This window comes from Fundulus heteroclitus, unplaced genomic scaffold (genome assembly GCF_011125445.2).
Source record: "Fundulus heteroclitus isolate FHET01 unplaced genomic scaffold, MU-UCD_Fhet_4.1 scaffold_100, whole genome shotgun sequence".
NCBI classification, from domain to species: domain Eukaryota; kingdom Metazoa; phylum Chordata; class Actinopteri; order Cyprinodontiformes; family Fundulidae; genus Fundulus; species Fundulus heteroclitus.
The window spans coordinates 659,558-672,137 of NW_023396466.1; the positions used below are offsets into that span (position 1 = coordinate 659,558).

The 12,580-nt window shown below is 38.6% G+C and overlaps 1 protein-coding gene across 2 annotated transcripts in view; it reads right to left on the bottom strand.

Annotated features, from left to right (window-relative positions):
* Positions 1-12,580, bottom strand: part of fndc3ba (fibronectin type III domain containing 3Ba) — a 69,328-nt gene that overhangs the window by 38,614 nt on the left and 18,134 nt on the right. For both annotated transcript variants that reach the window (XM_012875724.3, XM_036128578.1), the window contains exon 5: positions 1,445-1,503. In XM_012875724.3, the coding sequence (XP_012731178.2) occupies positions 1,445-1,503 (59 nt within the window). The remainder of the gene's footprint in view (positions 1-1,444; positions 1,504-12,580) is intronic.

The window sequence follows — 12,580 nt, forward strand, 5'->3', positions numbered from 1 at the left end:
ATTTTGAGAAAATGTGAAAACTTGCAGCATAGATAATGTAATTACCCAATTAGGTTTTGTGTGACTCGGCAGCTTGTTGTATTTAATACAGAACCGGTGCTTTTAGAGGAAGTTCTAGCTAAACACAAATTTAACATGCATTTATAAACCCATAGCTGTGTGGGACCTAGACCAGAACGTAGAATCCTTACTTGGACTGAGAGATTTCCAAAACGCTGCTGAATTTTTTAGATCCAGCAGACAGAAATTTAAAGTTCTAAACAATACGAAGAGCAACTTTCCCATAACACATTCAGCCTCGTTAGTCCCAGCTATACTGAAGGTAGCTCAATTTTGAGCCTACTTCACAGAGTCACGGCCTCTACTCTAAACTGGGCGATATTGTGAGCACAACACGATTCTGCTTAGATTTTTTTTTTGGGTTCAAACCAGCCAATCCATGTCAAGGCTATTAAAACTGAAAATTTACCAAATAAGGTCAGCATCGGTTTTCTCAGTGCATTACTACTGATAAGTATTGTCAAATTGTTGTACGAAGGTGTGATGGAAATATATAGTAAATGGTTAGAGTTTAGTAGGAAATGACTTTAACCTATGCACTTCCCTTGAAATTTGAGCATTATATGCAGCAGGTGTATATATTTTCTGAAATACACATACTGAAGTAACAAAGAGGCTTTACTGCCAGCCTGTGTTAATTGTTTACCCATACGCATTGCAACCAAGAAAGTTTACTTACATAAGTAATGTAGTGAAAAAAATATTCTCTTAATTATTAATCCCACAATTGATTACATCATCTCAGAGGATAAGCAGTGCCGTAAACAGCATCCTCAATCACAGTATGTCTTAGTTCACTCCATTACCCCTTTTTTATTAAATATCACTGTATATCATAAATCTATTCTCCTGGTTTATAATCACCCCCCTCCCATCAGAACTACCCATGTTAAATGGTCCAAGTTGCACAGCCTGCTGCTGCTCAAACTCTCTCAAAAAAGAAAAGAGAGTGGGAAGGTTTCTTTCTGTACCAAACTATGGCTGCACAACATCAGCTCATTCATCCACACTCCCCCTGAGGCAAGCAAAGAAGCCGACACTTGACGGGCTTTGCAGGGTTTTCCAGCTAAATCAGGGCGCAATGAGTCAAGTTGCATGGATGGGGAGATGCTGCCCTCATGTGGCCACAGCTGGCACAGCTTGAATTATCAGTTCACTGCGCCAGAAAATGTTACAAGTCAACCCCTGCTAATGTTGTCAGTATAGCTTTTAGTTTTCATGTTCATCCCAGGGAAGAGATGCACATGCTGAAAAGACATTAGCGCTGGTGCCACTGATGACTGCATCAGACAAGAGGTGATTGATGAAAGTGGTTGCATGTCTGCTTCCGTGCGCGCAAGTCTGCAGTTGTTTTTGTTTTTTTAAAGGAGGTATTCATACCAACCTGTGGTTTGTCGATTGTAGACAGCATGTCTTGGACACGTTTCCCCTCTGAATCATGATCTAAGGAGACAGAGAGAAGTCAACAGATTAATTACCAAAAACAAGCTACATCAAGCACTTTATTAAGGACAGGCAATGTGACTAAAATATATCGCTATGGGTTTATTCAGGACTACGTCCAGCAAACAGAGGAAGTCTCTAGAGTACCTTTATTTTAACTTTCTTGTTAAAACTCAACAAATAAAGAACAAAAAAAAAAAAAAACACGTGTTAAAGCAGATTCAAACAGGTCCGGCTTTTTTGATGTAGAAGTGATTTGCAATTTGCCGCAGTCTGTTAATGATACAGTCTTTTGCAAAAGTATTAACACCCCATTAAACATTCACTTTACAACGTTACAACCTTGAGACCAGTGTCTTTTATAGGAATTTAATGTCATAGACAGATGCATAAAAGTTCAGAAAAGAAGTGGAAGGAGGAGGACGCATGGTTTTCAAAACAGTTTTACAAAAGACAAACAAAAAAAACAAGAAAGGTTTGTGATGCATTAGTTCGTAGTTTTACGGCCACCTTTTGCTGCAATTGATGGGGCTCATCTCCAGCAGCTTTGCTCATCTACATTTCCCCCCCTGTCTGTAAAACGGCTCAAACTCAACCTTCTCTGTCCATACTGAGGGACCGCATTCCCACAGTATGATGCTGACACCACCATGTTTCATTGTAGGGATGGTGTGTTCAGGGCAATGTATAGTGTTAGTTTTGCTACTGGCAAAGTGAAAACAGGGCTTCTTGTAGCCTGATTTTAACAAAGGGTTAATTTTCGCCTCCAATCCAGAAAGGCAAGATGAAGGTAAATGAGAAATGCATATGCTGTCAATAGATTCTCCCAACTTTGCAGAAGATCTCTGCAATTCCTCCACAGTGGAGCCTCTTTCTGCTTCTTTGATTAATGCTCTGCTTGCCTGTCCGTTTAGACGGATAGCCATAGCTAGGTATATTTTAATGGGGCCATCCATCTAATGTCTATACCTGCTCATCTATAGGGGGTTGGTGTCATCTCTCATTGGGCAAGAGGCAGAGTACACCCTCAACAGGTTGCCAGTGCATTACAGACTTTGCTGTTCAGTGACAGAAAAACAAAGCATGGAAGTATGTGGATGCAATACTTCTGAAAGACACTGTGTGTCTTAAAACTACAAAATCTAAAACTAAACCTTTGAACAAAAAGGAGGTGCCTAAATTACAGACCCAAATTCTTCAAAACCTCTTTTGACAAATGGTGTGTGACACAACACATCGTTTTCTGCAGCTTGCTCGTATCCCATCTCCTCAAGTCGCGACGTACAGAGCTCTTGGAAAACACACCAAAACTATCCAAGATTCGACTGAGAAGCATTAGTCACCAGATCCTGATCCAGCACGAACAACACGGGAATCATCAAAAAGGACAAACAAAACAAAAAAATCCCACCGTGGCTAATATTCTGCAGTGTGCGCAAACAAAACATCATTTTAAAGTAATTTCTTCTCAGAGATCATTAACCCAATCATTATCGTGCACCATTTTTAATCAGTTCTTCCCGAACATGGGAATGATTATAAAACATCTGACGTCACCACAATCTTTTTAGGTGAAGTTTATATTTTGCAGTATTTGAAGTACTCTACAATGTGGTGGAAGTACAACTACAATGACTTGCGTGATGGTTCTGTTACTGTATTGTGCATTTAGATGTAATAATTGCAATTAGATGCATGCTTAAAAATTTTTTTTATTGTACTGTGTTCTCCCAAAACTCAATGACAATAGCAGTACTCCATTCCATAACTATCAAAACACAACAACAGCGGCGTAATGAGGGCAATTACCCTTTGAGAAAATTCACGGCCTTTTTCACAAAACAATCCCTGTTCATCAAATGCAGAGCCTTTGTTACATCTGGCACAGGTATGCATTCTGAGTGATTCGTTTAAGTATGGCGGGGACCCATGATGTGTTCATAAATCTTGATCTTTCACGTTACTTATTGCAAAAGCAATAAAAGTCACACCTTAGATGTTAAGGTACACCTAGTGTCTCCAAGATGTTGCTCTAAAATCATGCGTATCGTGTTTTTTTTCTCACATACACATTGTATAAATTGTCGGCTGTCTTTCCTTTGTTTAACTTGGATATTTCTTTTTTGTTTACCTGAATATGTCATGTCATCATATTATAAATAACTGCTTGTATTTTTCTGCTTTTATTTTAGCCTTTCTTTTAAAGTTCATTCTCTGTTGCTTTAGAACTAACTTTTGATTAGATTAGCTGTTTTCCCCCCCATTATTGATTTATTATGCAACTGTGTTTTTTGCCACTGTCACACCCGAATTTCCCACTGTGGGACAATAAAGGAATTTCTTCTAAGAATGCCTCACTGACATTTAGTAGTGCACCACCAATCAGATTTTAAAACGTGTTTAATGTCACCATCTCACGGACGTTACCTTTGAAAGAATTGCTCAAACCGTAAAATGAATAACCCCCATCAAACAGTTTGTTTTTAGAGGCATTATCAATCAGAATCTATTGTTAACACAATAAGTCACAGTTCATATCCCCAGAATTTTTGCCTGACAACCAAACTATGATAACTGCCCAGTGGCGTCTCTGGCATGATAAGTTAGGTGGGGCACAAAAAATAAACACCTGTTAGCAGCAGCTCATTTTTTTGTGATGCATACAGCCTGACTTTGGTAAATTGTAAATCAAACAGATAAATTACCATAAACCAACACACTAGAAATGCCATTTTATATCAGCTAAATTTAATTACATTTTTATACACAAAGTTACAAATAAAGGCTCACTCATAATGTTCATTTATTGAACAGAACCATTGATCCTTCCCTGAGCTAGCAAGGACAACCAACACTAGATTGCTGCACACTGTAAGGCAGAATGTAAACATAATGTATGCATTTCCAATATTTATTATTGGATAATCTGAGCTTGGGGCCAGAGGATTTGTGCCTCACGGAGGTCTACTAAGAGCATGTTGGGTATGCACGCTGCGATTTCAGATGTTCATTATTTAAACAAATGCTGATGGGCTGGCCCCAATATCAAAGCGCCTCAAGAGGATTTAGCCTACTGAGGTTGTCAGTTTTCTGGCAGACTTAGATATAAAGACACAATATTACTCTATAAAGAACGATCCTGTCCGTTGATTACTGCAACCGTAGAGCTCTACAGCGACATCTGGTGGTGGCTGGCACCACTAGCCCCAAATGCAGAGACGCCACAGTAACTGCCTATCCCTAGACTCCTGACAGTAATAAATACAGGCATGAATGCAGTGTTTATTGAGAATTAAAATTACATGTGAGCGTGCGGCTCAATCTTTGCATGCTTTGCAAAGTCCCACAATATTGATTTTCCTTGCCCTCTCTCATAATGTGTCTGTTACGCTACCCAACTAATAAATAAGACCACAAAAAAAAGGCAACTCAGATGATACTTAACCGTGTCAATGTCTGAATGATAGCATAGTAAAACAGATTAATTGTATCTGTGATGTTAATTTAGAATAGGTAGCTCTGTGGCATGGTTATGTGTTTTTTTCTTCTTCTGTGTAAAGCTCGGAAATGTTAACAAATCCCTCAGGAAGTATTTTAATGCATGGCGTGAATGGTCGTTTTTACAAGCCGATCAGTCATTGGGCATGTTAACGGCAGGTGTGAATGGGGCCATTTAATTCATTTATTATGTCCAACTATTAAAAAAATGGAAAAGTCTGGTGCCTCTTAATGCATCAAACTATCACAAAGGTGGGCAGTTTTAGGCTGTCACTCTAATTTTATGACTTTCAATTGATGTGTGTGTGTGTGTGTGTGTGTGTGTGTGTGTGTGTGTGTGTGTGTGTGTGTGTGGGTGCTTGACAGCCCCAGAGTGAGACAGGGGTAAATACACCAAAGAGCAGGGCCACAGACACGCGTGTAAAGGTAATTTACAGACAGCCCGTGGTTGCTTAAAGTACCAGTACAAGCATACGTGTGCACAGATGGAAGTCTTTCCCCCGTGTGATCCCTGAAGCATGAGGTTTTCCAGCCAGATGAGACATACTTTCGCCATCTGATCAGAGAGAAGCTGGTATTAAACTGCACTTGATTAAGCGGCCATCAACAAGTGAGAGCAGCCTTGTTGTTGGCTTTCTAGGATGAAACACTCACTTGTGGGTTACAAATGACAGAAAGCACAAACATTATGCCGAGCAACAATTATTACCACTCATAAATCTGGAAGATATTCCAAAGTTAAAACACACACACACACATATGTCTGCAACATTTGACTGAAGAATGTTTAAAGATACGAATGAGAAAACACTAGAGTAACAGCTAGCTTTTAGTACCAGCTTTTAGAGTTTCTTGTGATGCTGGGGTATTTTGGCTCATGTCTTTTTAAGTAAACACTGAAATGCCGCAATACCCCGAGTGATCATATTTTACGACATCCTGATACATATAAACAGAGTTTCTAATGACTGCATACTTAGTGCAAGCGATGACAGAGAAACTGTATGAGCGCATGTGTTTAAGCCACTCTGACAGGGGGGTGAGTAGAGGCCTTACTTTGCCTGGGGGCTCACTTATGACTCATGGCAACAATGATGTCATGGAATCACAACCTTCACTTGACCTCCCTGCATGTAAGCGTGTGCTGGAATTAAAAACAAGAGAATAAAAGAGGCCGTGCGTGTGCATGTGTGTGTGTGTGTGTGTAGGCATCAGGTTACAGAAGAACAGTTATGGGCGACAGGAGGAGCGTAATTAAACCACCACGTGCAAATGTGTGTGTTGAGTCTGGCAGCACCGGACGAGTTCAACAGGTGAAGCGTACATTCTGCCTCACTGCGTGACACACTGGCTCATTAGTGCTCTTTTTATATATATATATATACACATATATATATATATATATATATATACACATATATATATATAGATATATATATATATATATATATATATATATATATATATATATATATATATATATATATATATATATATATATATATATATATATGGACTTTAGTCCCTCATTCATCCACTTGAACTAAGTTAAAACGTTTGTCTTTTTATGGAATATGAGCAGTGCACGACTCTAAACCCTAGGAATGACCTGGCCTGGTTCGCTCCTTTACCACGGAGGAGCATTTCGGTTTCTGTACTTTTAGAAACAAAAATCTGCAATGCATGCTGGGAATTCGTATTGAGCTCCCAACTGAGTCAAATATATGTATAACCCCCCTTTCATCCTTTAGTCTTTAATTTTTCCTTTCCAAAGACTAAACTTTTTATGCTTCCTTGCAAATTAATTGAGGGTCAGTCAGATGGATAGAGTGCATCTTTAAGCATCCATTCTCAAGTCTTAACACAGATTTTCAGTTGGACTTTGAGTGGGTCATTCTTGGATGTGCATTGGATCTGGAGCATTTTATCGTAGCTCTAGCTGTGGTTTTGGGGTCATGGTTCTTCTGAAAGGTTAACAGCCTCTCACAGGGTTTTCTTGCTGAATTAGCCCTGTATATTGCACCTTCAATCTTGCAGCTGACTCCTATCAGCTTCTATTTAGCTGCTGCTGGAGTCTTCTTCACCAAAGCCCCTTACACGTGTTCTCTTTGTCCCCTAAATGGCTTGTGGAAAACTGCTAAAGGGAACTCTTATTGCTTTCTTTCAGCAATGACTTTCTTCCAGTTGTACTGTAAAGCTAGATTTGTGGAGCGCATAACCAGTATTTGTAGCCTTTCCATTTCGCCAAATATACCATTTTGTAGTGATGGATTAAACAAAGCTCTAAATCCACGTTCCCACCCCTGTTCTGTCCCTGAATCTGTCTGATGTATTCCTTTTAGCATGTATTATGGTTTTTGTTTGAATTTATACTGAGATTAAATGGCACATTTACTAATTGGGTGACTTCTAAAGGCAGTTGTTTAAACTGGGTTTTATTTAAGGGTACTGGAGTAAATTGGATGGCATTAGGGCTCGGCGAATCAATTTAATCGACTAATTTGAATTTACAATTTTTTTTAAGATTTAATTTTTGGAAAATCTCGATTTTTTTTGCCAACTGACTTATTGGACTTCCATGAAGAGAATAGCATGCCATGCTGAATATATGTTTAGAAAATTATACTGTTAAAATATTGTAAAGAGGAGGGGTCTTTTAACCATAATATGAGGCACTTTAATTTACTCATTTACTTATCTTTTTTATTTAGTTTGATGTTACACAAGTGAAGTCACGCCTGTTCTTAACTCATTGTGTAATACCACTAGCAGCAAACATTCTGTTATATTTTCATTGTTTACAATAGCAGGGTTTCCCTGGTTCCGGCCCGCCGAACAATTTAGTCCAGCCCGGTGGCTAAATGCATTATCATTATTCAACAAACAAACAAAAAAATTCAGTGTCCTGTCTGGCAATGTGGCAATAAGAATTGTTGTCTTAATGCCAAAAAGAGCTCATCAGATTTGACTTTCACAAGTGGAGCAGTACGGCTTTTGCCATAGTGCTCCGCTTGATTTATGAAAGTGAATAGTTTTACTATGATTCATGCGGGGATTATCTCAAATGATATGGACACTACAATGGGAAAGTAGGAGAGGAAAGGAAGAACAAGAAGAAAAAAAAGAAAAGGTGAAAGAAAGAGGAGATAAAAAGAAGAGAATGATAAAACAATTATTGAAAAAAACATGTACTTCGTTTAATTGAAAATCTGCAGTTCCTATATTGTCCACGAGGGGCGCTGTGTTTTAATCAGCAGATGGTAGCGCTGAGCTTCAGATGTGGAATATTTATTTTAAGTCATTTCTTAATTTTTATCTGTTTGATGTATTTTGTCATGCAGGACAGTGTTTTGATGTTCCAAAAAATGTGAATAAATGTTTTTCAACATTTTACAATCACTGAGATCAGTTAAATGTTTAACTGAATAAAAGTATTGTTGAAATTGCACACACTTTTCTTAAAAACGCTGAGGTTATTCATAATATATTGTGTAAAAGTGAAATTCATTTAATATAGAAATCAATAACAAGTCCACTTTTATTAGTTCTATTTAATCTTGCAATGAGTTTACTCGTGTGGCCCTCTTGAGATCAGATTAAGCTGAATGCGGCCCCTAAACCAAAATGAGTTTGACAACCCTGTTTTACAGCTTGTAAAATAATAAGCTTTTTAAAATAATTTATTCATTGACTTTTGTAAAATTATAGGAGGAAAAATAAATAAATGAATCAGATTTCATATGATAAAATCAGTTTTTATTTTTAAGCCATATTGCACAGCCACAGGTTATACATCTATATTTATAAAAACACATTCCATTCTTTGTCAAAATGTGAAAGGCACTCTTCGTAATGACAGAACCTTCTTTTTTTTTTTTTCTTAGCAACTTGCTTTTGGTTTCCCAGCTCCTGACTTGACCTTGTTAAGAAGGACCTTCAGTTTTGAGGCTGCAATTGTCCAGGCTGTAATAGGCCAAAACTGAAGGACTTACAAGTGCGGATAGCTGCGGTTGTTACAACTGTAGACAAAACACTAAAATTCAGTAAGATGAATGTAAGTTGGCCAACCCGCAGGCGCTGCTGGTGACAGAAGAACGAGACGCAAATATTTCTGGAAACTAATAATAAACCACGATTCTGATGCTCTGCCTCGTTGCTCACGGTTTCGACTCGCTGTGGTTGTTCGTCCCAGCTGTTAAAATGTTTAACAAAAAGTTTCGACCACGAGGAGCTCAGGCCGACGGCCGAGACAGAAACCGAACCCCCTCCTGGTGTTTCTCCACGCGCTCTTCTGTCCCCTCTGTCCCTTGTTTCCTTTCCCCTTCTGTTTTTCCGTGCAGCCCACGCACCCTCACTTCCTCTCCTCAGCTGACCTCACATCCTGTCAGCGTCTGACCGCCTGTTTTCGTTTAACGAGGACAGACAGACAGACAGACAGACAGAAAGACAGGGAGCGGGAGCGCAGCTGATGGCAGGAAGAGGAGGAGGACGCAGCGATGGCCAAAACCAAGCGCTGAAGGACAGAATATCAAGAGTCAGGACAGTCCGGAGGAGTCTGGGTAAGAGATTAGGCAGGAAAAGACGAGGAAATTGAGAGACAAGGAGCACAGCAAGGATCAACAGAGAGGAGGAGGAAGGACAAGATGAAAGGAGAAAAGAATGATGGGGCTTAGGGGGAGTTTAGGCAAGGATTACGTTAACTTTTATGACATCACCAGATATTCCAGAGCAGATGCACACCACTGATCTCAGTCTATTAGTAAAAGTATGAATCACTGGCTAAAAATATAGAATGGCTTCAATAGAAGTCATATAAATACACTCATACACTGTGGTCTTGTGAAAGATGCAACTCAAGATAAGTTAGACTCAAATGTCTCACAAAATAAGAGTGAAAAATCTGTTTTTTCAGAGCTTTTTCTAGTTTTCTAGTTAGGCACCTGTGGACGTTAATGAAAGTAGGCTAAGACCGAGGGAGAAGACATGCGGCTAAGGTCCACGGGTCGAACCCAGGACAGCCACGTCGAGGACTAAGACCATCAAGTGCTTTATTCATTTCATTATTGGTGTACTCCAAAAAAGAAAAAGAAAAAGTTAAGCTACAACAGATACTTAAGCACCAAGACTACCCTGATTCAGATAAGATGTGAATATCTTTTTCCTTAGTTTAAGGTACTACAAACCATCTAAAATGATATTGCCTTCTTAACTACATCTAAAAGCAGTATCAGAAGATCTTATCATTAATAGTTAATGACACAGTTATTAAAGGGAGGTATGTAAGCTCACTTAGGTTATAAACCCTTCAGGATCATGGCATCTTCAGGTAAAATAAGGGTGTTGGGATTTTATTTTAGGGTTCAAGACAGCAGGACACAAAAAAAAATGATCTCATCTTTAACAGACTAAAAATTTATAAAAATCAAACCCTAAACATACAAACTTCTAAAGCAATATCCACTGAGACATTATCTTTTAAACAAAGATATAAGCAAAATAGAAATGGCATTAAAAAACCAAAATACCCCAATTAATCAGTAACTCTTCTTCTTCTTCAAAAAAAAAAAAAAAAACAACTTTAAGTTTTTGCGATAATGTTTTAAGTCATTTTGATGTCTGGCCTTTGACAGGGCCATTATAACACCAAGGTTTGTCAGATGTTCTGTTGTATATTTGCAGGTGTGTTTGTAATCATTGTTCAACTGGTTGCCACAGTCAGTGGCGGTTGTGAAGAATTCCTCAGCATAGAAGAATGAGACTAAAATTTTTGGAAATTCCTTATAACCCCATCCTGATTAATGGCCAGTGACTTATTTTGCTGAGGTAATTGCTGATGTCTCGCCGTCTTGGCATCATGTAAAGCACCTGCAAGCTTCTGAGCAGTAAAGTTTCAAAACACCAACTTGTGTAGAGATGGTCAGACCTGCAGATGAGCCGCTAATCAAGTGACTTTCCTTGGCAGCATCTGGCTGCCACTTCCTTTGAAAGCAGCAGCATGTAGGCAATTTTCATTATAAAAAGCTTTTGTGTTCTGCCTTTTCTTTTACAACAAAAAAAAAAGCTATTTGTATTGAATCATCACAGTCCAAAATGAAACCCTTGTGAAAGTGCCTTCAGGAAAAATATTTCATACGTTTTGTCTCCAAATCTCTTCTGTTGCAACTGGCCACAACTGAAAAAATAACCTAACCATTAATTGCCGCACCTATTCCTAAAAATAAGCTCACTTCCATCTGCGAAACGTCCAAACACTACAACAATTAAGTGGGAAAAAATATTTAAATTAGCAGTGAAATCAATACATTGCATATATGTGGTTACATACAATGTATGGACATGTCATACACACATTAAATATGCGTATGTGTGAGTCCTCTCGACTGGTTATATTCTAGCATATTAAAAAAAAAAACTGTATGCAACAGATAAGTTCCAGCTGTTAATATGACTACAAGAAATGTAATCAGCTCCAGTTTCTATATACTGATTTTATCATGAGTAGCATTTCTTCTGCCAACAAAAACAATAGTCATGTATTTTAGACAAACGGTAAATTTAAACATATTAACTAAAATAACTAAATAAATTACATTTCTGGTTTTTGAGGGGTTTCTTCTCACACAGCAGCTGGCCATTTTTCCAGCATTAAAAACCAGATGGGTTTTATTGTATTTTTTTATTTTTATTTTTTAGAATTCAAAGCTCCACTCAAATGTCCATAAATATATTTTTTATTTCTTTGATCTTCAGCCCCATTTTTGCTTTTCTTTAAAAAAAAAAAATCTGAAAAAAAAAAACTAAATTAGCCAAGAAGCTTGATAAAGCGGGGTTACTCTGACACTGAGGAGGCTGCATTCTTCCTGCATGACGGCCTGTGCTTCTAAGACGCAGTCTGTCTGCGCTGGGACAGAAAAAGACCTTTAGGGCCTGGAGAAAAAATTTGAAAAATGTGGCAACGGCCGCTCACTCAGCCCCCACTTCACACAAATACCAGGCCACAGGGTGCGTGTGGAGAGTCGCACTAGGGAAACAAAGTCAGATTCCCATCTTGAAAGGCCTCTAATCAAGGAGAACAAAGCAAAGTGATAGAAGTGTATTTGATTTTAAAAAGGGGGGAGGAGGAAGATAAACTAAGAGATTAGGGAAGAACAAAAAAAATTGGGAAATAGCCGAGAGAAACGGAGCAAAGGTGAGAGGATAATGCTTGTAGGTAGAGAAGACTGCAGACGCTGGGTTCCAGGTTATTATCATCTGCTGCATAGTGAGCATTCCATGTGTTCACCAGCTGGGCTAGACACACACCAACACACAAACAGTGGAGAAGTTGTTGGGACATGCCTTAAATTGGGTTGGCATGGTGACGGTTTGGTTCTCATGGGCCCCGGCCCATGAGAGGTTGAATAAATGCAAAGACAAATTAGGAAAAAAAAGCTAATAAGCAGGGGTTGAAGTCGAGACAAGGATGATTTTTGATTCAAAAGGAGATGTGCAGAGAAACTAGCAGGTCATAGGCATTGGCCAAATTTCAACTTAACCGGTCAAATGTAAAAGATCCTATTTCTTTACAAATCAGTAAGCA